The 27,054-nt window shown below is 51.1% G+C and overlaps 1 protein-coding gene across 2 annotated transcripts in view; it reads left to right on the top strand.

Annotated features, from left to right (window-relative positions):
* The window catches only part of SHB (SH2 domain containing adaptor protein B), a 134,215-nt gene extending 113,084 nt beyond the window's left edge, over positions 1 to 21,131 (top strand). For both annotated transcript variants that reach the window (XM_019454437.2, XM_019454435.2), the window contains one exon: positions 20,256 to 21,131. In XM_019454437.2, coding sequence (XP_019309982.1) covers positions 20,256 to 20,439 — 184 coding nt within the window. In that variant the 3' untranslated portion in view covers positions 20,440 to 21,131. The remainder of the gene's footprint in view (positions 1 to 20,255) is intronic.
* The last annotated feature ends 5,923 nt before the right edge of the window (positions 21,132 to 27,054 follow it).

The following is a 27,054-nucleotide window of genomic DNA, read 5'->3' as shown; positions in this document are numbered from 1 at the left end:
AACACTGCCCTTATCCCCTTCTCCCAGTGGAACTCTCCCTCTTCCCAGTCTCCAACCTGACTTGGGGGCGGCGGGCCCTTAGGCTTCTTCTCAGCTACTAGCAGACACATTGGCCTTTCAGAACACTCACTCCACCCTCAGGGAAGCAAGGGGTTGAACCTTTAGATATTGGCAAGAAAACACCACACTCTAACAACTTCCTGTCTGGAAAGGCAAGCAGTGGGGGAAAGGGATGAAAAGTTGAAAAATCTCATTAAAAAGGTTCTTCAGGCACTTTGGACTATGAATGACTTTTTGCAAGTTCCAGTTTCATGAGTTTTTGCAAAGGAATCTGGACAAGATGAGGGAAATAGGACTTCAAAGACTGGAGGGCTTGCAGCTGGTGGGGGCAGGGAGGCAGGGTGAGTACCAGGGCTCCCCTCCGCATGTGCTGGGCAGGCTCTGCCTGCACTGGGCCCATCCCTGGGAGCAGGCAGAGTGGCATTTCAAGGCCTCGCAAGGATATCGCTACTCCTTTGACAAGGTCCCCGCCCTGGCTTTCTTTAGGCAGTGAGAGTCCCAACCCCAGTGAGGGACATGGCCCCAAGGAACCCACATAAGTAGATCATCAGCTTTCGAATCCCTAGAAGCAAACTGCACGGCACCCTAGTAAAAGTGGCCCAGATTCTGACCTCAGGAGACACTTCTGGGGTCTGGCCTATTTGCATCAGGATGCAACTCAGTCTTGATCATTCAGGAGCCTTCCTCAGCCCCCATAAGCTCTGCCTCACTGAGCATCAGTTATGTACTGGACTCCAGCCCTCCAGGAGTTCGTAGCCAGAGGAGAGAGGATATTTACACCTGTTGACTCATACACTCACAGGACTGCTTGAGGGCCACTCAAGGCAGAAAGTGCTCAGCACTGTGAAAGAGGGAAGGCACCCAAAGAACAGGGTATTTGTAGGATGATCGGGTCATCCTATAGACAGGGCAGAGAGGGCAGCCCATGCAAAGGCAGGTAAGTGCAGACTTGTGTCAGAATGACAAATAACACTTCAGTGGGAGCTGGGGAGAGGTACAGCCCTAGTCGCCAAGCTGAGGAATTTGGGCTCTATTCTCTAAGGTAGGGGGCATCCCTGAAGGTTTTGAGCAAGGTGCAGTCATGTCCTCAGCTTTATTCTAGAACCATTAGTGAACCGGGATGCACCATGAGTATTGTCCAGGAAGGACCCCCGCTTCTGCCTCCCTCGGTCCTCCCAAGCCCTCCTTTCCCCCCACATACCCACAAACATGCCACTTGAGCTAGCACAGTCCAAGGGGCTAAGAGGCAGGCATCCCAAGGAGAGATCCAGGGCAGCCCTTTCCAAGATGTAGAGGGACAACATGGGCTCTGCAGTCAAAGATATTGAAGACTTTGGAGATTCAAAGAGTTTGAATCCTGTCTCCATCTTTTACTTGCTGTGTGATGCTAGGCAAGTGACTTTTACTTGCCTGATCATTGCTCAGAAAACCGCGTGGGCCACTCTTATAAAGCTGTTGCAGGAAGTAACGTGGCTCTGCAGGTTCACCCTATGCATTTGCTTCCAGGTTAAGGGCTCCACAGTTAGGGTGAAATACCTTTCCCCTAGGTTCCAAGGATGGTGGGAAGACTCAGCCCCATCTCCTTCTCCAAGGAGGAGGTGGGACAATTTATCAAGAACATGCCTCTTGCTCTGATTGCTTAAGGACACCCGCCTGGTTCCTGCTTGGAGCTCCACGTTTGTGCTGATGGCTGGGCAGCCCAGTCTTCACCAACAAACGCTTCCTGGGGCTCCAGTGTGGGGTGGTGGGTGTAGCAGGGCCAGGAGGAGCAGATGGGTTGCATTCCAGGGGAGCTGGGGGCACATTGCTGTTAGAGTTGTTTTTCTTTCTTCTCTCCCTTCATTGATTTATATAGTAAAGGAGAGAGTTTTCAAACAGTAGGCATGTCTGGGTCTGGGCAGGCAGGCTAGTGATTAATCTTCGTTTGTTGCTGCTGACAGCTAGGAGCAAGAAATAATAAAGGTTTGCAGGGTGAGGAGGGGTGGAGAGTGCAGAAAGGCTGCTCACTCTTTGGCCTTCGGTAGGGAGCACAGACTTCACTTCCCTCTACCATCAAAGCACCCCTTGTTGGTCAACATTTGAGGCTCCAGATACTTCAGGGTGGCTGCCTGCTCCCGAGGGTGAGCCCCAGGATGGTCAGGGCCTCCCCAGTTGCTGTTAAGCTCTCCGCACTGTGTCACCTCCAGCCCCAGAATGCCTGGACTTCCTTCATCAGTGGCCCTTTTCCCAGCCCTGCTCCTGAGGGCAAGGCCTAAAGAAAGGCAGGATTGTGCACCCAGAGGACTGTCTGTCTCTGATGTGAGGGACCCTCTGACTCCACGCCTCTCTGAGCTGCCAAGTGGGTGTGAGGGCTGCAGGAAGGGCACACGGAAGGGAGTTGAGGGGGGGGCAGACCGTGACAGCAGGGGCTACTGGGGACCTTGAGGCTTAGAAGGAGGAGGGGCTCTGATATGGTCCGAGGAGGACTGAGGCAGCTGTGAGTGGGCAGGGTAAGGAGCTGCCCATGCTGGGGAAAGAGCAGCACAGGAGTAGAAGCTTCCTACTTTCCAGCCCACAGTTACCAATATATTGCATCGTGAACATCTTCTCCGCCCCCAAAGGAGGCAGCTCTGTGCAGCTAAGCCATGGACCTTTAAACCCAGCTCTGCCTCTTAATAGCAGGGTGGTCTTGGGCAGAAGATGGTCTTAACATCTGTGAGCCTCAGTTTCCTCATCTATAAAATGGGTTTTACAGCTCTATTAATGAAGAGACGTTGTGTGAGGTTTTTAGCATGTGCCCAGCATACAGTAAGTGCCCGTTCAGTAAATGAGTGGTAGTTCACAGTCTTTGTTATAGACTTTGGAGAGCTGCAGGTGGTTGGAAAGAGCTCAGCACGGTCCAAAGCCTTGTGGATTATCTGGGTCTGGCTTAGAAGTCTCTGTCTATACCCACAGCTGCTCCCCTCTATTAGGGTGGGATTTTAGAGTTTATGCAACTCAAATGCAACTCAAAACCCTGCATTGACTTCGAATTGCACAGAGCTGGAGTCAAATCCAGGCTGCCCTCTTCCTGGTTGTGTGACCTTGGGTAAGTCACTTAGCCTCTGTGATCTCCCAGCTGAAGATGATGAGCACCTCAACAGGCTTTTCCTCATGTTCTCATGGTGAAGCATTTTTGTGGCAAGCCAGAGCAGCTGCTCTGGGACATAGAATACGCTAAGCAGAAATCTTGGGATTTAGGGAACAGAAGGAGATCTTTTAGATCACCTGGCCCAATGCCCTGTACAGGTGCAGAAACTGGGGCCCAGAGACAGCAAGAAGCTTGCCCACCTCCTGGCTTCCCGGCCAGACCCTGTTTTCTGGCAGCATTTGAGTCGGGCTGAGACAGAGGGCAGGAGGGACAGGGCTGGAGTGGGGGCAGGTCCGTGTCTTTGTTCCCACTATGTGGAGGATTTCACATCCTTTCAGGGCTGGTGGAGGAAAAATGAACTTTTAGCTCAATTAGTGTGCACTGTGCTTCCTCCTTCTAAAAGGTTTAAAGGAAATGCCACAATTAGCTGCTACTGTAGGCAAAAGAGGCTCCTCAAACGCTCTTCACAGGAGGCCAAATAGCAGTGAACTTTAGAATGTGCAGATGCCTCACAGGATGAAGGGACAAGCCATCAAGAGCTAGCATGAGGAATGATAGATGTTTCCCTGCACTCAGAATTACTGAGAAAATATGCCCTGCCAGTGGTAAAACATTTCCATGGATGCTATCCTCACCACTGAAACAGGCACCTCTCCTACATTCCATATATGGTGCTTTGGTGATTCTGGCTTGGACCCAGGAGACCCGGGTTCAAATCCTGGCCCCACCTCTGTCTAGCAGTGGGGTTGTAGACCAGTCAGAAGCCCGTTCTTTTCTTGAGGGGCACCATGATTTGGGGGGATTCCCTGTTGCAGTTGACATTTTCAGAGCTGTGGGGCCTTGGTTTGGGTTGCAGAAATGGCTATAGTGAGGTGGTATGTGACAGGGCACCTGGCGTGGTTGCTGATACTTACAAATACTGGGTTTTCCTGCCCTGGTAGTTAGTGTATGGGGAGAAGGGCAGGAAAGATTACCTTTATCTTAACACATGCAGAAACTGGGGCTCATTCTGTCCTGCAAATGAGTGAAGAGCTGGGCTTAAATGCAGCCCAGTGCCCTCTTTTCTTCCCTCTGGAGCCTCTCTGAGCAAAAACACCCCCAACACTTCCCCTCCAGCCGGGCCCAAGAAGCCCAGGGAGGGCCCAGGCAGGTGTCTGGATAGTGTAGCCCCAGGACCACTGGATAGTGTAGCCAGATTTTCTGAGCAGGACCTGGGCCACAAGCCCTTTGCCAGGCATTGCCTGGCATCTTCCCTGAGGTGACATGTAGAAGGCCAGAGACCCTAAAGCTCCTTCCCTCAGCTTGTGGGAGCCTGAAAACATTGGGATTTTTCTGGCTCTGAGGTGACAGTGTCAGGATACAGACCCAACTATAGAGTCCACTTTTCTTCTCTGGGTCCAGCTCTCAAGCAGCAGAAGCTGGGAGCATCCAGGGATCTGGTGGCAGAGAGGGAGGTTGAGGCCAGCTCAAAAGGGACAGTGGTGGCCTCCATAGCTGGTGAGACAGGTTTTCAGAAGCCGCCCAACCGTGGATGTGTCTGGAAGGCGGATCAGGAGTGCAGGCTGGCTGCTGGGGAGGCAGGAGTAAAAGGGAGTACATGGAACTGATGAGGGCAAGAAGGGTGGAGGAGCCAGGACCTCATCCAGATTCCTGAATGACTGGTGAGCTATGGCATCACCAGCTGGAATGGACCTAGAATGGTCAGATGGACCTGGGATGGTCAGTTTTGTAAAGACTCAGGAAAACACACTCTCCCTAACTCAACTGCCCTCTTTCCACTGGTGCCCCAAACCCGGAGGTGACAGGCACCTGCACTCACACTGCCAACCCATTCTCCAGAGCACCCACTGGCCTGGCAGGGCCAACCGTGCCCATTGACAGGCTGGGGTTTCCCTCTCCGACCTGCTGCGTCTCCCCTCTCCCAGCCAAGCATTTAGGTTTTGCTCCCCTGAGAGCTCCCCAGTCCCCTCCAGCATCTGAGCCACCCCGATTACATTTCCAGCTGGTTTTTAATTATCTCCTATCTGCCTACATAAATCTGCCTGTGTGGCACGCCCGCCAGGGGAGGCGTTCCAACTGCCCATGCGTCGCCAGGAAACCTCTCATGCCCCGGGACAGCTTCTCTTCGGAGGCCCTGGGTGGTCTCTCCAAATGAGAAAAACATTTCCAATCACATTTCTAACATCTTGTTAATAGGACTTATTTAATAATATTTTTGCAAAAGCCATCTGGGAATGGCTTGGTTGGGGACTTGGGGAGGGCATATGGGTGCTGCAGGGACGGTCATGGTGACAGATACAGACTTTGGATCTGCCATCAGGGAAGGGGCAGGAACATGGAGAAGGATGCAGCCCTCGGGCAGAGGACCAGGGCCTGACTCCCAATGCTTCCACCTGTGTGAGGATCACCCAGCAGGTAGCTTTGTCAGGTCTCTGAGCCTCTTAGCCCGGAGGCTCAGGAACACAGTGAAAGGAAGGAAAGCCCTTTGTAAACTTTGAGAGGCTGTGCTAGTGCGGGTGGCATTATTTGCTTGCCCCAGGAAAGTATCATGGTCTTCCTCTGCTTCTAGCTAGGCAAATAACGCAAAGGTCCCCAGAGGAAATATGTTGAGCCCCCCAGAAGCATTTGGCAGGGCTTGAAGCAAACAGCTTCATACACTAAAACCCTAAGATGCAGGATTGCTGTTCCCCAGACCTTCAGGCCCTTAAAATCAGGAATAGGGTCTTGAATCGTCCCAGTCAAGACCCTGGCTTTGGGATGGGAGAAGCAGGCACAGGAAGGGGAAAAGACCTTCCCAAGGTCCTGGGCAAGTTGGTGACAGAGCCCCAATGTTATTACCCTTCTGAGCCCCACAGCACTATATTTTCTTCTCCCATTTTCCGCATAAACCCTCTTGGTATTTGAGGCAGATTTATAAAATCAGATGTCAGATTTTATAGCTCTCATCTTTGCTCCCACAGTTCAAATGCTATAACTATAAAAATAATGTTTTGCCACGTATGAGTGTGTGTGTGCATGTGTGGTGTCACACTCGCACACATGCACACCCTTCCACTTTGCTGGGTGAGGCGCCCCTGCTCCTGGTTCTTGGTACCTCACACCTGCTTTTTCCTGGGCAGGTCCCCTAGTGAGCAACCACTGTCTTCTTTCCAGCCAGGGGTGATTTCTGCCATTTTTAATGCCTTTTTTTTTCTTTTTTTTTTTTTAAGATTACTTCACCCGAGAGGAATATCAGAAACAATTGCCTTGGCAAAGCTGGCTTATTAGAAATGCTTTAATTAGAACTTTTTTTTTTTTTTTTTTTTTTTGCTATTTTCCCTTTGAACATCCACATGCTGCTCATGGTCCCAGCCAGCATGGGAACCAGCCTGCCACATTCTCAGCAGACCTTCAAGGCAGGGCCGACAAACAAGTCAACAGTGTGGCTATCACTGCTGTGTTCCTACTGTGCACCAGGCCTCTAACTGGGCAGGGAGACAAAGACATATCAGACTCTAAGCTAGTAGTCCTGGCAAGGGGACAAGCAGGTAGGTGAGTGCTGTGATATAGGGAGGTATGGCAGAAAATAAGCGAGGGAGGGAGAAAGTTAAGTGAAGGCTTCCTGGAGGAGCTGGCATTTGAGCAGGGCTGAGGAAGATGACAGTTTATCGAGAATAGCAAGGTAGAAGGAGAGTTAGGTTTGGGATTGGAGGAGAGGTCTCTGCAGGACCCATTCTTCCTCTAGTCCCAACTAGTTTTTTCAGTTGTCCCTACCACAGAACCTCCCCCCTTGGCCCAGGTGACCAATAATATTATGGACACAGACATGCCTTAAAAACTCTGAAGTCCTAGTCAGCCCTCTCCAGCTCTTCATAACATCCCCATTTCTCCCGCAAGGAAAGGGGTTCAGCAAGACTTGGGCCTTACCTGTGGCCATGACAGCTCTCCGCATTCCCAGCTCTTCATTCTTCTGACCTCCTGCTTTGCCAAAGAGCAGACCACGTGCCCATCATTTCTACTTGACACTCAAAGTGTATACCCCGCCCAGACTGGACAGAGCCTCCCAGGGAGAAATCCATTTACACAGTGCCCAGCAGGGCTCTTTGTGGTCTCAGGTACCTGAGAGACGTTGATTGGAACAGGCCTCTGCAGAGTGTCCTGTGAGGTGGGTAGAATTATACCAATAACAATGATTAAAAATATGGGGCGTTGTACAAGTGAGGATAAAACCACTGGGGAGGCAAATGTATAAGATCGAGTGATCTGGGCAAGCCCAGGTTTCAAATCCACAATCTCCAAACGTTAGCATAATCCCACTTGGAGTTCATATTTTCAGGCCATAAAAATACCTTTTCTGTCTTGAGTTATTCTCATCTTAACCAAAAATGTATTCTATGAAGAATCTAGGGCTGTTTTACTTTTTTGCAGGAGTTGTGCTTTTAAAAAGCAATCAGTTCCGATAGTAAGTTAACTTTTTGAAACTCAATTACTTGCAGCCATGCTGAAAAAAACTATAATTAATGTGGTCAAATCCTAGCCAAATAATAAAATGAAAGCTTTGTTGTGTATCAAGGCAGAAATCAATTTCATTAGGGAGCAAAGAGCCAGAGATTTAATTTTGAGGAAATTCTCCACCCTGTGGACAGAGGTTGTCAAGAAGCTGCCAGAATGAATGCCCAACACAAGAGGACTCACCCTCCAGAGCCCAAATTACTGAGGACTGATTGACCTTTCAAAATTGCATTTGCATACCTTCCAAGTGTGGCCTAAGCCAGTGGGCTTTTGCTCTTTAATGTTCTTGGACCTGGTACCCCTTTTGGTTTGGGTCAAGAGGTGAATGTTATCTGCACCCAATGACACTGGCATGTCAAGAAGATCCTGTCCTTTGGAACTCGGGATGAGGTGGCCTCAGAAGGTCAGTAGACATGAGAAAGGAGTTTAGCAAGGACTTGGGGTGTGCACATTGATGGTGGGGTCATTTCCAGACAGCAGGGCTGAGGGCAAAGCCGGACAGACCCACTAGGGACGATGCCCAGTTGCACGACCCCAAATGCAAGGGGAATAGTGAACAGCAAGTGTGACCAGAATGGGAAAGGACAGGAAATTCTGCCCTGTGAGGACATCTGGAGAGAGAGCAGCCTAAGGTCTGCTCCTGCTTCTGTCTTCTGGTATCTAAGAGGCCTTCCCAGGGCAGAAGGAATGGGCTGTGACCCGCAGGAACCAGAGCTCTGAGCTGAGGCTACTATCAGTGAGATGCACTAAATTCAAGATGGACTTTCCTGTGGTCAGAGCCATCAGAGCTTGGAAGGGATTTCCTGGCTGGGGAGTAAACTCCCCAATGCTGGGGGTAGGCAACAAAAGCTGGACACCAAGTATTATGAATATTGCAAAGGCATTTCCATCGTGGGACCGCACTAGAATGGGGGTGCTTAGACCTGCATGTGCATCAGAATCTCTTGGAGAGCATCTTAAAAGCAGATCTGGTTCCAAAGAGGCCCAGGGAGCCCCAGGTTTGACAAGTCTTGAGGGACTCTGATGTGGGCATTCTGAGGCACATTGGAAGAAACTATTTTTGAGAAACATCCACTCTTCTCCCAGCCCTGGGATGCTGGAACTTCTGTAATGCAGATTGAGTCCTTTTGTTTAATAGCCGAGTTGTCATTCCTTCCTTGTCATGTGATGTGAGCATCTCCTGTGTGCCAAGTTTCAAAGGTTTACAGGTTTGGGGAGCCTGGGTGGCTCAGTCAGTTGAGCATCCAACTTCAGCTCAGGTCATGATCTTGTGGTTCATGGGTTTGAGTCCCACATCAGGTTCTATGCTGACAGCTCAGAGCCTGCAGCCTGTTTCAGATTCTGTGTCTCCCTCTCTCTCTGCCCCTCCCTCTCTCACGCTCTGTCTCTGTCTCAAAAATAAATAAACATTAAAAAAAAATTTTTTTTTTTTAAAACGTTTACAGGTTTGCAGGACCTCAGGGGTCATCTAGTCCTGTCCCTTCATTGTATTGATAGGGAAATTGAGGGCTGAGAGGGCAGGAGCCAGGGCTGGGATCAGGTTCCTGATGTCCAATTCAGAGATCTTTTCACTTGCTTTCAGTGGACTTCCGGGAGCATTGAAAACTACTCCCATTTCACACATGAAGAAATTGAAGCCCAAATTCCAAGGACTGTTGGGAGTTCTTCCACTGAGAACCACTGTCATTCACATGATTTGCAAAGGTCCTTAGCCAGGGTGTTTGGGTGGCTTACAGTCAGCAGTGTTTGAAATTCCAGAGAGGAGAAAACTACCCTCAGGTTAGATACAAGGTCACTGAGCAGATAGATCTGTTTGTTTTTTTTTTTTTTAATTTTTTAGGTTTTTATTTTAATTTTGATAGAGAGTTCAAGTGGGGGAGGGGCAGAGAGAGAGGGAGACACAATCTGAAGCAGGCTGTAGGCTCTGAGCTGTCGGCATAGTGCCTGATGTGGGGCTCGAACTCACGGACCTTGAGATCGTGACCTGAGTTGAAGTCAGATACTTAACTGACTGAGCCACCCAGGTGCCCCAGATCTGTTTTAATTTGAAGTCTTTAAAGACCCCTGTGCATTTTCTTTTCTCTCTTTACTTTTTTTTTTCTTTTTTGAAGCAAAACTGTAAGCTGGATCAGGTGCTTTGTGAGCAAGTCCCTTCCTTGCCATGCTAATGGACTCCCTCTTTCAGTTAGCAGAACTGTCCAGCCCCCACCAGGACAGGAGTTGGGTGGGAGGATACTGGGGGCAAGCCCTGTGATTTAAGGATGAGATTCGGGGTGTGGGAGATTGCTGCTTCCCCCCTGTCTGCACCCCCACCCCACTCTCCCTCTCCACTTTGTCATACCCCATCTCTGCTGACAAGACGTTATAAAGACTATTGGTAGTGGCCAAGACTCCCCTACAACTGATAGCATGGGGGCGTGGCATTCTGGCCCCTGATTCGCTGGGAAATTAGAGCAGACCTCCACCACTCTCTGGGTCTCAATGTCATCTGTAAAATAAGCAGGGAACCAAATAGTCTCAAAAGCCTCTGCTTGGTACTTTACCTGCCTCAGAATACATGGGTGCCTGGGTGGCTCAGTCGGTTAAGTGTCTGACTCTTGGTTTCGGCTCAGGTCATGATCTCACGGTTTTGTGGGTTTGAACCCTGCATCGGGCTCTGCACACTGCTTGGAGCCTGCTTGGGATTCTCCCTCTCTCTCTGCCCTTCCTCCACTCGTGCTCTTTCTGTCTCTCTCAAAATAAATAAATAAACTTAAAAAAATAATAATAAAGAGGGGCGCCTGGATGGCTCAGTCGTTTAAGTGTCTGACTTCGGCTCAAGTCATGATCTCGTGGTTTGTGGGTTCGAACCTAGCATTGGGCTCTGTGCTGACAGCTGGGAGCCTGGAGCCTGCTTCAGATTCTGTGTCTCCTTCTCTCTCTCTGCCCCTCCCCTGTTCATACTCTGCCTCTCTCTCAAAAATAAACAAATGTTAAAATACAATTTTTTTTAAGAGCACCTGGGCACCTCAGTTGGTCAGGCATCCAATTTCAGCTCAGGTCATGATCTCACAGTTGGTGAGTTCAAGCCCCGCATTGGGCTCTGTGCTGACAGCTCAGAGCCTGGAGCCTGCTTCGGATTCTGTCTCTCTCTATCTGCCCTTCCTCTCCTCATGCTCTGTCTCTCTCTCTCAAAAATAAACATTAAAAAAAATTTTTTTTTAATTTTTTAAAAAAGAAATGGTGAATACAGAGCAATATGCACAGTAGTACTTAATAAATACAGTGCAATCATGTATGACCAGTAGTTTTTAAGCAGAGAAATTTCTTTCCTCATCTTTCCTATTCTGTTTTCAAGTGGAGCCCTGTGTGTGACAATGTACTTTTGAGAGGGTCATGAAATACCGCTTGATGTTTGGGGAAATTGATGCCAGGGAAGTAAACACGCTTCCCATTGTCACCCAGTGGCAGAGCTAGGGCCAGAACCTAGGCCTCACCACCAGCCACGGGGGCTGCCCAGCTGGAGGAGATGGTCCTACAGCCAGGAGTCTGCCTGGCCATCCATGGCTTCTAGGCTGCCAGCATGGCCATGAATGACAGACCGGAAGACAGGAAGACACATTCACTGCTCAGCCCAGACCACATGGAGCCAGCAAGACAGACCAGATGGGCAGCAACTTGTATGTGGGCTCCTGCAGAGCAGATGGAAACAAAGCCATGTCAGAACCCCAAACCTCGGCACCCGCCAGACTTGCTCATGCACTGCCCAGCTCAGACCTCAGACAGTCTCTGTTGGGGGGGAGAGGTGTGTGTGAAAGCTCCATTCCACAGATGAGGAAACTGAGGCTGAGGAAGCCACAGCTCAATGTAGCAGGGCAAGGACTCAGACCCAGGTGGCGGTTCCACAGGCGGTGGTTCCTTTGAGAATGGTTCTGCTTTCCTTGCCAGGCGCGTCCCCCCTTGTCTCAGCCTTTCCTGGGTCAGTCCCAGGTTTCCAGCTCCCCTGTGCCTTTAAAAGCCATTGTGCGCCTCCAAGTCCTCTCAGCCACTGGTGCTTACCGCCACAGCTGCTTTTGCCCACCCTCTGCTGGGTCCCTGGTCTGGAGCTTCCTTCAGGTCTGGCCTGCCCCCCACCCCCATCTGCTGTTTGTGAGGAGGGTAGGAGGTTGGTCCTTGAAAACAGCCTGGAGCCCTTTGCAGCCAAGCAGTTTGGCAAACTCTTTGTGTGTCACGCCCTTAAATGTGGAGCGGGATGACCTGACCTTTATCAAGCGTTCACACTGCATTCATTCACAGCTAAGTTCTCACTTACCCTGATAACTACTGTGAGGGTGGACTCTTGTTATTCCCATTTCACAGACGCAGACTTTTAGGCACTGGAGAATGTGGGTGTGTGGCTTTAACCTCAGTGCCACCGGAAGTTGAGCCTGGATTGTTCTTTGTTGTGGAGGCTGTCCTATGCATTGTAGGTTTGTCAGCACCCTTGGCTTCTACCCAGATGCCAGCAGCACCTGAGTTCCCAGGCACTGCTGAATACCCCCCAGAAGGGATGAACTCACTCCCACGGAGAACCCCTGCTCCAAGGAGCGTATGGGCTGGGAAAGGCTTGTCCCAGTACATGGAGACCACTCTGAGCTGAATGCATTCTGTCCATCTGTTGGCACAAGTGTTAGGACTGCTCTTATCATCGTGCTGTCCCTAAGCCTGGGCGTCTGCTGTGCCCACTGCTCTACTTGTCTTTCTTCCTGCACTGAGGCCAGCCATCCTGCCCTGCCTTAGTGCTCCTGGCTGGTGCTGGGGTGACCTCTACCCTCCTCGGGCGTCCCTCATTGGCTTGAGAACTTTAGTGCTGGAGGGACCCCCTCCACCTTTTCCAAATGAGAGAAACTGAGGCCCAGGGAGAAGGTACTTGCCTGGCGCATGACATCATCAGTGGGATCAGAGTTTGAACTCAGGCATCTGACTTCAGTCTGGCCACCACCACCAGCCCCCACCTGTCCTAAACACAAAAACTCATTCCCGTTCCCAGAAGAGTACTGATTAGAAGTAAAGGGGAAAACAAAACAAAACACGCTAGACCCTCTTGCCTCTTCCCAAAGCTCTGACAGCATTACACATGTCACCCCCACCCCACCTCCTCCCCTCCCCTTGCAGTTTTCGTGTGCACTTGGCAGAGCCTGAGGACTGATGGGAATCCTAAACAAGGGGACTGCAAAAGTTATCCAGCCTACCCTGAAGCGTCATTACCCTTTTCACGCCTCCAATAATGGGAGGCTTACTCTGCTGTCAGCCTTGATCATTAAAATCCTCCTGTCTAAAAGTTTGTTAGTCTTCTCCTGAGAAAATTGCCTAAAATGGATTCATTTTGACCTACCCGCTGCTCTGTGTGGCACAAAACAAACCTATGCCTTTCCATGTTTGCTGGGAGAGGCTTCTGCCAGCTCCCCTTCTGCCTGGAGATGGCTTTTTGTCATGATTTACTGAAGGCTCTCACCCCGAGCCGCCAACTTAGAGCTTGAGAAATGCCCGCGCGTCTCAGGAAGGCTAATCGCTGCTGATGCGTTTATTGAAAGTCCAATTATTTGGTTGTAAATCAAGTCATTTGGCTCAGCAGCATTTACATGTAGACATTTGTTCGCAATAACTTGACATATGCGTCTTTGGTTTATCGTTGTGAAGGCTGTTTCAGAAGGCCCTGGGCAGCACGCAGGTATTTGCCATGTGGACTTCTAAGCCCCTTCCCCCAGCTCCCTGGACTCCTAGACTATCTCAGCCAGAGGGGCCTCCGTACCTCCAGCTCCTTGCATTGCAGTTGAGAACCCCAGCACACAGCTAGAACAAGTTGCTGCTCCCTCCAGTCCCTGGTCCTCTCCCCTGTGCCATGGGCATCTTGCAGATAATGATGCCAGCCCTCCCAGCATCTTTGTGAAGCCACAGGCTGGTCTGGTCATGGGCCAAGGGTGGCGGCTATCACTACTGTACATCTTTGTGTCCCAGACTCCTGGACCCTTTTCGGGAAGTTCACAGCATGTACAGATGCTAGCCTGCATGCAAGTAGGGCCTTGGGAGCTGTCAACCAGGTTGACAGGGACCTGTCCCTGAAGGCTCCCGGCACTTGAGTTCTGGATATTTCTTTCCCAATGCAGGCCCAGGGCTCTCACATCATGCTTCTCTGCAGGCACTTGTGAATGTTTCTGGGGTTTCTACGCATTGCTCACAGGTATGTTGAGGAGAATTTCTCTGTAGACACACACACCCAGCCAAATATCCCATCTCACTGGAGGTCAAAGAGAAGGGAGGAGGAAAGCAGACATTCTGAATCACAGAGCCATCTGCTTGCACGGTCAGTGTTGCCAACTGCAGGGCGGAGTTAGCCGGGAACAACCTTTTTTGTGGGAACCTAGGTGGCCATGAATATAGGAGGTGCCTTGCCATGGGCACCCTCCAGGCTGGCTCCCTGGGGATGCCAGGTCCCAGGGTCATGACAGATCAGGGTAAGGGCCAGGCCTAGGACCACACCTACCCCCGCATGGACAGCACAAACGTCTGTGTCCATCTCTACTGCCACAGAGGGCTGGGCTTTGAGCGGGAGCACTGGCTGGCATTCTCATGCTCATGGAGGACGTGGGAACTGCGACATTTCATCCCTGAGAATCATCCTGCAACCAGTTGCTGAGGGCACTTCAAATGCCCAGGAAGTCCATGGCTCTAAGAGGGAACTTGTCTCATATTTGTGCTTCGTTTCTCTAGGCCTGGGCAGGGGGCATTGGCTGCCTCAGTCACCCCAGCAAGGATTTCTTCTAGAAATCTGAGGAAAGAGGGGCTTGACCCATTCTTCCTTGTGACCTCCCTCAGGCAAGACTTGTCTTTTGACTTGAGAGGTGCAAGACTTTGTACCCCCTAAAGGGGTGACCCTCTGGGTGCTCCTCATGACTCTGCCCCTCACTAAGCTTGCTCAGCTGGTCCTCACTGGCTGTCCTAGGACCAGGGCTATCCAGACAGAGCAGCTACTATATCTGACCTTGGAGGAAGTGGCTTCTACCCTGTCTGGGCCACACTAAGGGACAGGGTACAACAGCCACCAACCTGCCCTTGGGAGCTTATAGACCAGAGAGGGGGTTGTGTGGGGCCTCATTGCTGGCTCAGGGCAGACCCTCACCAGATAGCTGATAGTTGGATGGACGGATGGATGATGGACAGATGGACCAAGTGCCCAGCTGTGGGCCAGGCTTATGCTGAGAGCCCAGAGAAAGTAAGGCTTGGCCTACTGAGAAACGTCACAGTGAACAGACAGGATTCTTTTTTTTTTTTTTTTTTTTTAAGTTTATTTATTCTGACAGAGAGCATGAGCAGGGGAGGGACAGAGAGAGAGAATCCTGAGCAGGCTCCACACTGACATCGTGTAGCCTGATGCAGGGCTCGAACTCAAGAACCCATGAGATCATGACCAGAGCTAAGACCAAGAGTCGGACGCTTAACTGACTGAGCCACCCAGGCTCCCCTGAACAGACAGGATCCTTGACCTCAGGAACTCACAGAGCTACAAGGAAGCCGTGTCTCAGGACAGAAAGAGTTCAAAGGCCCACCTAGACACCTGGATCCATCTGGTTAGGTGGCTGAGCAGGAGAAAATGAGGCTGCAGAATCAGACAGCTATAGTGAAATCCTAGCCCCGCCATGTGCGATGGGACTTGGCACTCAACCTCGCTAGCATCAGTTTCCCATCCGTAAACAGTGGTAGATCTACCAGCTTAGGAGCATGGCTGTGGGCTTCCATGCGATAATATGTAGCAACAGCTCAGCTCCCTGCCTGGTGCACAGTGTGGTTTGAACAGTGCAGGTGGCATTCATTGTGCAGTGGCCATGGGGAGCCATGGATGGTTTTGAGCCGAGAGACAGTGTTCTGGGGCATCTCCGTCGAGAGAGCAGTTCCCCAACCACCTTTTAGTAGAGGTGGACCAGAGATCCTTGCTGTGTGTGGATTCCTGTAACCAGGTTCTATGCGATAGTCCCCAAAGGCAATTTCCTTGCCTTGTCCTGCATAAATATTATATGCAAGTATTTTTAAGTCATTTCATCATGAAAAGAAGCGATTTAACATAACTATTACTCAGGATTCTTCATGAAATATGCATCAAGCAATTAGGTCTAAAAGCGAGAGGTGAGGCCTTGTACCCTGCTTGGGCCGGCAGCTGCGGGCTGAGTGATGTTTTATTAAAGCCCATGATTATGAGACGAGGTAGGGCCTGTTATTAGGCCCGGCACGCCAGGCACGTTTGATAATCCTGGTGATGAGGAGGTGCTTTTTGTGATGATAATGAGGGATCTAAACGCAGTGACAGCCCCAGCACCCCCAGCCTCCGCCAGCCTTACATGACTCATTAGACAGGTCACCCACCGGAGACACCCTTAATTGTGACTTTGCTCTCGCAAGATGTCCTATCAAAGGAGACAGGCCTGACACAGGAGCCTCGCGGGCGGCCACAGCCTGTCCAAACTCCCTGGGGACCAAGGCCCTCCCAGAAGTGATGATGGCGAGGTGGCGTGGCCGGGGACCTGGCCCACCTGGCCCTGGAGGCAAAGAGCTCTGCGTTCTGGCTTCAGCCAAAGCCCGCCTTGCCGTGTGCCTTGGCCCAGGGTGTTGCTCTCTCCCACCTCAGTCCTCCAAGGCACCCCAAGAGAAGCTCTGTCCAGAGCATCCACAGCACCCCTGGGCATGCTGGTTATCTGATGCACCCTCTTTTCTTGCTAGAAATTCTAATTTTTTTCTATTCTTATGCTAGTTGTCTTCTGAATTGAGTTGGGAGTAATTAAAGCCATCCCTTCACAGTTGTTTTTATTTTTTTTATATTTTTTATTTAAAAAAATTTTTTTAATGTTTATTTATTTTTGAGAGAGAGGGAGAGCCAGAGCATGAGCAGGGGAGGGGCAGAGGGAGAGGGAGACACAGACTCGGAAGCAGGCTCCAGGCCCTGAGCTGTCAGCACAGAGCCTGACATGGGGCTTGAACCCACAAACCGTGAGATCATGACCTGAGCCGAAGTCAGATGCTTAACCAACCAAGCCACCTAGGCGCCCCTTCACAGTTGTTTTTAAATCTTCAGCTGTTGTAAAGTATCATCTCATTCATGGGGACCTTGTGACCCATCAGGATATATTATCAGGATATATTACACATCTCTTGGGTGTGTGTTGACAAGGTTTTACCTGACCTATTCGTGAGTCAGAGTTTGACAGATTGTTTCAAAAAGCAAGCTCACCTCTCAGGGCCTGCCAACCTCATGTGACGGGTCTCCATAGCTGGGGCCTTTAGCAGTCAGGACAAGCCATCCCCAGTGCCTGAGATGACCTTTCCATGCCAGCCCTGTGCTGTCTCTGGCCCACCATCAGCCCTGTAGGGTAAGTACCTAGGGACTGAGGCCAGAGTCAAAGAGTCCCTTGCACAGGGTCTAACGTCTCTCCCCTGCCACCTTACCTGGCCTCATACGGAGTGTTGAGGGATTCTCTCCTGGAGCTGGATGGTACTAAGTCAGGAGCATGGACCCTGGGAAAGGCCCACCAGGGAGGGAAGCAGCACCACCGCTGATTGCTGTGTGACCTTGGGTCAGCCACCTGACTGAGCCTCAGGACTTGGCACACAGCCTGAATCACAGGAAGTGCCTGGGAAACATTGGCCGTGAAGACCATTATGACCAGTGCCCCGTGAGAATAAAGACTGGGGGCTGTGAGCAGCAGTGGAATGGGGCATGAGGCTGCCTCCAGGCCCCTTCCTGCGAGAAGTCCTCACAAGGGGGCAAGAGCTTATGTTTACACACATGGAATCCAGGACCTTAGGCCCAGAAGCACCCTCAAAGGTCATCCGGTTAGCCTCCCCACAGATCCAGTGGTGCCAAGGACAGAACCCACCACCGCCAAAGGACCGCCTCAGGTCCAGAGAACCACGGGGTGCAGTGCTTGAGCCCAAGGGGAAGGGCCACTCCTGCTGGGGGCTTCTGATGTGGGAGCCAGCTCGTGGGCCTTTATCCCTCTACCAGGGGATGGTCATGCCTTGGACTGGGCGGTCATAGGGCCTGAGTCCTCTGCCATGGTCTGAGTTTTGTGACTGGCCTGCCCCACTCGGCACAGCCTAGCTCAGTTACAAACCTGTGTCTACTGAAATACATGTGCCAGAGGCACTTCAGGGAGGTGCTAACAGCTGCCCTGCCTCACCTATGTCTGTTGAGGAGGAGGCATCATTGTGGAGTTTCTGATAACCTGGTGGCCATTCCGAACCTGTGGCCTGGGAACAGAGGGGCCTTCTCTCCCTCTGGTCCCATCAGCTGTTTTCACCATCCCTGCCACTTCTCTTGCTGGGTGTTTTAAGAACAACCACTATAAAAACGTCCCATTAAACCATATGAGTTACTTCTCTTCACCTCCTTAAAAAGTAAATCATCTCCTCCTGCCACTTCCTTTCTGTGTTGCCAGCACAGCTTTGGCATTCTGGCCTGGCTCACAGCTATAGCTGCTGTGATCCAGTCTTCCACATCGTATGCTCTGCACCCCAGCCGCAGATCTGTGGTCTGGCACCCAAAACATCACCCCACTCCACTCACAAAGAGGAGCATGACTGTCCGAGGCTACACGCCCTCTGCTCCCTCAATCACCTGCAGCTCCAGCCGGTGCTCTGCCCCGCCCCCCCCCCAACCCTTTGTCCAGGCAGAGCTGAGCTCATGGCGTCAGTGCACAGAGCTTTTTAACTAGTCCTAGTTTCCTTAGCCACACAATCTCAGCACTTCATTCAAGCAGTTACCACCCTATCCAGGCCGGCACAGATTCGTGATCTCTCCCGTGTGATGGGTAGCTAGTCTTCGCTTAAATGGGGTTGTACGTTTTCTCACTTACTGCGCACGCCGTTCCCTTTCTAACAGCTTAAGCAAGTGCGCCTCCTGCTTCTCAGATGTGTCGAGGCAATTCTCCAATGAAATGACCCTTCACTGAGGAGCAGAACTTGCCACAGGCTCTGTAATTAGAACATTGTCAGCCTTAAAAAATCTTGATTTAAATTTTAGTTCTTTACAGGAATTATTCTCTCTAGAAACATAATTGCTCTCCGAACGATTTCCTTTAAGCTGAGGGTGACATCTCTAAATACATTATTATGAGCAGATGTATTGCTCAGTGCCCGCACTTCATTAAGCATTTGCTCTGCCATTTGAAAATGGTGCTGGAGTCCAAATTGATGCATTAACAGAGCGGGCGTCCGTGAGCGCGGGGAGCCCAGTCCTGACTGGAAGAGACGTGGTAAGCCCTCCAGTGCCCCTGTGGGAGCAGTCGGAGCAACAAGAACTGGAGCTCAGCCTCGCCAGGGGCTGGGCCTTGGTCTCCCAGAAGCAAGGCCCCTGGGGCTGGTCACAAGTTATCAGTGCCAGGGGACAGACTCTAGAGAAGGCAGCAAGAGGTCAGAGTGCCAGCTTTCTCACTAAGTGACAAATGTGAGATAAATTGGACTGTGCTTTGGAAACCAAGCATCTACAGGTTTGGCAGCAAAATCATAAAAGGCCAGGCTTAGAGCTGAGTGGGCAGGGAAAAGGCAGCTTGGGCAAAGGCAGATTGACAGAGGAGTGAGTGATCTGATATGGCCAGAGACCTGGGTGGAAGGTGGGAGGACCAGGGCCAGGTACTAGGGCCAGGTGGAAGCAGCATGGCCATTGCCATCTGAGATCTGTGCCCCAGCCAGTGTATGCTGGTGTAGGGGCACGGGGCTGCAAGGGGCACGGGGTCCAGGGTTCTACTCTGATCTCCAAGGGACCCACCCACTGCCCTTTTCAGCAGATGCCATGCATGGTGTGTCCAGGGACCGGGCCCTGATCTGTGGAGCTCTCAGGGGAGTTGGGAAAATGGAGAAGTAATTGCAATTCAAGGAAGCAAGTGATGGAGGCACGAGTTTGCTCGGTGCTGTCAGAGGAAGGAAGGAGCTCTGCTTGTGGTAGCCTGGAAGACTTCCCAGCAGAAGAAACACTCAGGTTGGGCCTTGGAGGAGGAGGCAGAGTTCACTGAACAGAGGGAAGATGCACAGAAAAGGGAGTGCCTGCAAGGGGGCAGAGCTGGGGAAGAACACACATACCCCCGACATTCCCTTGGCTAAAACTAGTAACATGTTTACAGAGGCTGCAAGGGAGGCTGGGAAATGTAGTCCCTGGCAGGGCAGGCAGCCCCTTCCTAGTGGCAATAAAGTAGTATGGAAGGGAGAGCATCAATTTTTGGAAAACAGCTCACCTGTCATCCCTGCTATGCTGTTTTCTCACCTATAAACTGGGGGTGATGAGACCTGCCCCGCACACTTGCCAGGGCACTGGGGACTTAATCATACTTTTCGCCTGGCACACACAGCCTAAAAACTTGTCTGTGTCAGCAATAAGAGGAGCCAAGTCTGGGGGCTTGTTTTCCTGAGGAAGCCTTTCAAAAGCTCTCAAGATCCTAAAGACTCTCCAGCAGTGTTTGCTGCTGGTTCCTGGTCTATGCTGGGCTTGGGGAGCTCTGGGGTGCAGCTGCATTTCAGTTGGGCCTGAGCAGCATGGCTGTTTCAGCCTTTGTCACTGCAGATCCTAATAATAACCTCTGTGTTTTGTTCACAGGAGCAACCAGGGCTTTATGCACATGAAACTGGCCAAAACCAAAGAGAAGTACGTTCTGGGTCAGAACAGTCCCCCATTCGACAGTGTCCCAGAAGTCATCCACTACTATACCACCAGAAAGCTGCCCATCAAAGGGGCTGAGCACTTGTCCCTCCTCTACCCTGTGGCTGTGCGGACCCTCTGAGCGGACAAGCCCCACCCTGCTCTGTGACGGGCCCAGACTTGGAGGAGCTGGAGGCCCCCGCCCACCAGCCCGGCTGTTGCAGGCGGGGTCCAATTTGTGTCGTGTGTATGGTACTAGCACACCACTGCATGTCTCTAGAATGCTGTTGCCACTTATGGGGGCTGGAGAAAGCCTGGACAAAGACAGAAGGACAGCCAACACGCCACCCCAGCCCCCACCCCCGCCCCCTCCTTGAGTTTCTGTGAATTAAAATATTTGCAAATCCAAAGAGATGCCTTCCAAGATGAACAAAGGAGAGCAGCTCCGGAGGGGCGAGGGGCGGGGCGGGAGCTCCCCGGGTTGCAGCTCTTTGTTCTCCAGCTGTCACGAATTCACACCTGTGGGGGTGGGGGGTGGGGGGGCACTACGGTTTTCCCACCAGGGCCCCTGCTGGTGCTGGGAGACAAATGCGGGTGCTCTGAGAGCCCAGAAAGCCCCAGGAGTCTGGCTTCCCCTGTGGTGTGTGTGTATGTGTGAGTGTGAACACATGCACGAGAGAGCATGGTCACACACAGATGTGAGTAAGCCCACTAAATCCACTGTTAGTCACTCAGTGTAATCACTAGGAGATCTTCAAGGAATCATTGTGCAGTCACAAAGAGGATTCAATTATTTATGAATAGGGTGTGTAAATAAAATAGTCATTTAATACATATTCTTATCCCTTTTTTTATATGTACGTATATATACCACAGGGGGTCTCTGAGGAGGGCAGTGTTTACCTGCTGGTTTCGATCCCAGAGCAAGGTGTGTCTCTGGGCGTGTGTGGTACGACAGGCCCCAGGGAGGGAAGGAAGCAGAGAGGGGTTTTCTTTGCCCGCCTGAGAGCCAACCTCAGGACCGTGCAGCAAGGCCCTGCGTTCAGGCTCCAGCAATGGTAGCCTCAAGTGTTGACCCACCACCCAAGCTCTCCCTTCCGCCTATAGCAGCCCAGTGATGGCAAGTCTGTGCAGAGCACCCAGCAGTCTACAAAGGGCTCTCCCGTTATCTGGTCAGCGCCACCCCGTGAGGCATTTAATGTGGGGAAAGGGCGGCACAGAGAGGGAAAGTAATCTGCGCTATGTCACATAGCTTGTAAGCGAAAGAGGCTTCTTGAGTCCAGATTGGCAGCCTCCATGGCCAGTGCTTTGGCTATCCATGGCTTCACTGTTAACCCTGCTCCTGAGGGAAAACAAATCCTAACCTCTCAGGGGGACATGGAGTTCTCTTGGTCATCCATCCACACTGCTTCCCCGCAGATAACACACCCATTCCCCCGGTTCACCTCCATCTTGCCTCTGCCCTTGACTGGAGCAGGGATGCTCACCACACCTTCAGGTCAGGCTCCTAAGACTGTGAGGTTGCTTTTACTTGGTTCCTCCTCCTTTCCCTCCCACTCACCCACCACCACGCTATGGTTAAATGCTGGTGGAAGACATAGAAGAATCCCACCCAGCAGCATGACAGATAACGGCTTCCATCTGCTGAAGGACATGCAAGGATCCAAATACGGCCCAAGTTTGAGTTTCAGTGCCTTCACCAAACACACGTCTTCCTGCCTGCCCAGATTGTCTGAATGGAGTGGAAGCTTGGTGACCGTCATCCCCAGCACAAGGGGCTGAGTTCGAACATCACCAGCAGTTCTAGACATTCAGCACTGCCCAGGCTTCAGAGATGCTTCAGGCTCACTGTTCAGATGTGGTCTCAGAGGCCCAGCAAAGAAAAAGGCCTTGCGGCTGCTGCCTGTCAAACCAGGCAGAGCAGGACTAAAAGCTGTGCCTCTTTAGGGTGCTGCTGTGGATTTCCCAGGTTTGTGGCCAAAGCTGTTTCCTTAGCAACCAGTCTTTCTGCTCAGTCCACCTCGGGTCATTCTCCCAGCCACCACAACCCCCCCCCCCCCCCCAAAAAAAAAACCTCTCCCACCTGCAGATCCCACAGCCTGAGCTGCCTCATGATTACCACTTAGGCCATGGCCTGACTCTGTCCTGACCTTTTGCCTGTTGTGCATTTTCCCAAATGTCCTTTGAGGCAAAAGAGTACCTGGAGTGATTCACATTCCCCCCACCCCCCTTTCTCTCTCTCTCTTTTTTTTTTTTGTGAATGAGAAAATGAGTGAGGAATTGGCACTTGTCCAAACAGAAGTGCCAAAGGAGACCGGACCCCAAGGATCCACTTAGAGGTTGGGGCTGTGGGAGCAGCCCCTCAAGCTGGGTGGGGTGAGACTGCATTAGCTTTCTCCCCCCTGAGCAAGCCCAGATGCCCACGGGGCACTTCCACTTCCGAGGCTGCAGGCTGGGACCGTCCAGCAGCTGTGTGAGCCTTCCCAGTAGACAATCTTCCACAACAAATTCCTCCTCAGGAAAGGCTCTATGCCTGTCTGAGGAGGAACTAGGTTGTTTTGCTGTTGCCTTTGCTCTTTTAAGGGATTCCTGGGCCCTCCCTCCTTCTTCCTGAAGTTTCCCCAGGAGGCCCAACCCCCAGCTGCCCTTAGGGACAGAGGCCGGCAGAGGAGCCAGCTTACAGGATGGGAGCTGCTAAAAGGAATTTTTGCCTTAATTTTACGAACCTCTCCCTCTTCTTCCTCTAATTGTGACCATTTCCTCTGTCGGTGTGTATTCATGTTTTCTTGGATATCTAACAATTGAAATGGCTTTTCCCTTTCAGAAACACTCACATTCAGGTTACTGGCATTGGTTTGGTTTTTGTTTTGGCTTTTTTTTTTTTTTTTTTTTTTTTCATCTGCTGCCAATTAATGGAAAAAATGAGCTGGGTTTCTTTGAGGGGGAAAAAAAAAAAGCTCCCTGCTACACAATATCTTGCCCTCAGCATTTTGTCTCAGAACACTACCTCCAGCCACTAACAGGCCCCATTGCTCAGAGCCACTGGACTGTTTTGTTGTGTGGTGTTTTTTTTTTTTCTTCCTTTCTTTCCCTTCTTTGCTGGCCTCATTATTGACCATAATGCCCCAACCACTTCAGCAGCTCTGTCCTTGAGCACTGAGGAGTCAAGGACCTTTTTGGCAAACCCCCCTCCCCAACAAGATGGTGGCCACAGAAAGAAAGAAGCTTTGTGGGGAGAGAGAGCCCACCTGCCTGTCAGGAGAAAGGCTCAGGGAGCAGCCTTTCTAAGGACAATGCTGAAAGAGTCTGGGTCTCCAGGAAGGCTGGGCCAATTCAAGCAGAGCTGTGCAACCCCTCGCAGAGCAGCTCAGGGCTGGTGCCCCTCTGTGGCTAGTGATTGAGCAGAGGGGATCCTGACCTAGCTTTTGGCAAGAGCCTCATGCCAATGAGTAGAGCTCTTGGCAGGCATTCTGCTTCTACTACAGTCACAGGACCTGGAGATTCCCCTTTTAAGATTTTAAAAATAATTTTTTTAATGTTTATTCTTGAGATAGAGCAGGGGAGGGGCAAAGAGAGAGGGAGAGAGAGAATACCAAGCAGGCTCCATGCTGTCAGCACAGAGCCCAACGTGGGGCTCCAACTCAAGAACTGCAGGATCGTGACCTGAGCAGAAATCAAGAGTTGGCCACTTAACCGACCAAGCCTCCTAGGTCGTCCCCTGCCCTTTAAGATTTTAACCCCAAGATCTGGCCAGCTCTCCAGGACACTCAAAGGTGGTTAATGTCACTTGACCAAGGGCCTCACAGGGACAACGGTCAGGCTTAACCATTCGCTCTCACAGACTCTAGGGACGGTGCGTGCAGAAAGCCAGCAGACGGGGCAGGCTGGCATTTGGAGTTGGCCCGTGGGTGCCCATGAAGCATCCTGGATGGATCAGGCAGCCATCCAGCAAGCTGCCACGTCTGTCTCTTCACCCTTCCAGAATCAGTTACCAGCAAAGACCAAATGGACCAAGTTGTCCGGAGGGAGCCAGCACAGTCCAGAACCTTAGCTGCAGGAGCACCTTCCAGAACCCCACAGAGACCCACTCAGGTGCCTCCTGGGCATGGGCGGCAGCCCTCAGCCTATCCTTCCCCTCGCTTCAGAGCTGTGTGTTACTGCCAAGAGCCCATGCCAGCCGCCTACTGCTAACAAAGTGTCCTGTAAAGCTCTAATTCTGTGTGATAAGCTGTATGATAATGTATATTTAATGTGAAGCTTTTAACATACGGTTGTCTTGTGGAAATGTACCTCATTGAGCACACCTGTGTTATTTCTTTAAAATGCAACAGTGAAATCTAGTTTGATTGCCTTTTGTTTACAGAGGCTGAGGTTCTGCCATCATCTCCCAAAGGTGGATTGTTACAGGAACCTCCTGCTTCCCAATTAAGAGGAAGATAGACCCCTAATGAGTTCGTTAAATGAAAACAAATTAATTTGTTCAGCAGACATTTGTTGAGAGCCTCCTGGTCCTCGGACCTGTTGGATACACAGGAGAATGAGATCCAGCCCCTGCCCTCAGGAAGTTTCCAGTGTGGGAAGAAACAAACAGGTAGCTACACTTGGTGTAATGGGGGGGGGGGGGGGGGGACCGGGCGGGGAGGGGGCCAGCAGCTGAGGGGGCCCAGATGGGGGAATTGAATCTGCCTGCTGTGTTCAGGAAAATGGCCTTGAAGGATGAGGGCTGGGTGTTCCAGGCAGAGTAACAGGTGCTGGGTTCATCAGGGAGCGTGGAACAGGTGTGGTATGGTGGAAATGGCAAGGCTGCTGGGTCTCTAAGGGTTTCATCCTGTGGAGGCAAAAGAACAGAGCAGGGCAAGAGGAGAGGTGTTCACCTTCTCCAGCCAGAAAGCAATTCCCTGAAGACTTGGGGAGGTGCTGCCCCTCTGTTTCCTGGAGGGGTGATTACTAAAGGATAGGCTCAGGGTCTCTATCATTTGCCCTCACGCTATCATCATGAATGACGTCATCGCACGGCCTGAGGTAGGAAGGGTGCAGGAAGATCTGCAGCCCAAGTCCACCCTCACACACAGATCAGCACCTGAGTTTGCACTAAGTCCCCTGCAGCGCTCCAGGAAGCCTGCTATGAAGTGACCCCTGACCCCCACCTCACCATGGAGGAACTCACTGCGTCTCCTCCTCCTCTCTCCCGAGAGCCTGGCCTTTTGCCCCCAGCAGGCTCCTTCCTCCCCCATAGCCCCAAGGATTCAAGCTTTGGTTCTCCTCTCCCCTTCCATACTGCAATGACCCCAAATCCACTCCTCCATCTCCCAATCCCAAGCCCCTCAGAGCACACTCCATGACCACACCACACACACACACACACACACACACACACACACACACACACACGTGTGCACGGGTGCCCAGGACCGGGACAAGGGCAATGCCAGTGCTCTGCAACCAGGAATTTCCTGAAGGGCAAGGAGGAAATGTCTCTGGTGGTCGTCTCTAATCTATGTTATGTTCTAGGGAGGGTTTCATTTCTGTTTCAGTTCAATTTAACAAACATTGAGTGTATAAAAGCGTCCATGACAAGCTGGTGACCTGAAGCAGGAAGCTGGGCACAGGAAACATCTTCAACCATAGTCGACAGGAAGCAGTGAGCGGCCAGACGCCTGCCCCCACGGCATCCCTGCACAGAAACCCAACAGTGCAGGGTGGAAACTGAGACCCAGAGAGGGACAGGGACTTGCTCAAAGTTACACAGCAATTCCATCTTAATATGCCTCAGGTGCTTGAGGGGGACCGGTTCAGAGGGTCACCTTGGCCAGTGTAGCTCTGGGAAGACTGGGGTGGAGGAGGGGATTCTTCTTGGACAGAGTTTATAATCCAACTCTTTCTCGCTGGCTCCCTCCTGAGTGGGAGCATCCCAGACATGCAGTGATTGGTGTCCTAACTAGGAGACAATTTTGGAAGGGGCCTTGGTCTGACTGGGCGGCAGGATGTCACCAGTGTGGTTCTGGCGCCCTCATGTGGTTATCTTCAGCATTGCAGCCAGGACCAGGGGGAGAGTAAGACCGCTCCAAGTCCCGCGCTTGTTATAGAAAGAGAACACAGGCCCAGAAAAGGAATAGGCAGGCATGTAAATAAATAGCGTACCAGCACAGTGGTGGGTGATGGGTGTTGTAGCAGAGGTATGGCTAGCAGAGGAAGTGACAATTGAGCTGGGCATTATATGCAAGGAGTAAGCGCATCCCAAGGAGAGGAACCAGGAGTAATCAAGAGCAGGGAAGGAGGCTTCCTCTGATTCCCAATGCAGTGCTCTCTCAACTACCTCCCACTCTAAAGCCCCACTAATTCATGACAACTGAGAAAGAAGGTCAGGCAGAGTTAGAACAGCTCAGTACAGAACAATTTTATGCAGTATTTTTTTTTTTTTTTTTTTTACATTACTGACTTTCCGATAACATTTACTCACTGAACTAGATTTGTATGTCAGGAAAATGTAAAGAAGAAAATTAAAATCACCCTAAAGGCAAAGAAAAGCACTGTGAACATTCTGAAGTATCATCTTAGTGTTTTTTTCTGTGCATACATATAATTCTTTTCCAGCTTTATTGATGTACAGTTGACATATAACACTGTAATTTTAAAGTGTGATGATTTGACACATGTATATATTGGGAAGTGATTACCACAATTAGATTAGTTAACACACCCATCACTTCATATAATGACAAATTTTATCATTTGTGATCAGAAATATCACATACGT

The sequence above is a fragment of the Panthera pardus genome, unplaced genomic scaffold (assembly GCF_024362965.1).
Source record: "Panthera pardus isolate Hobbes unplaced genomic scaffold, ASM2436296v1 HiC_scaffold_20, whole genome shotgun sequence".
NCBI classification, from domain to species: domain Eukaryota; kingdom Metazoa; phylum Chordata; class Mammalia; order Carnivora; family Felidae; genus Panthera; species Panthera pardus.
The sequence above is the reverse complement of the archived record's forward strand: the minus strand, read 5'-3'. Positions and strand labels throughout refer to the sequence as shown.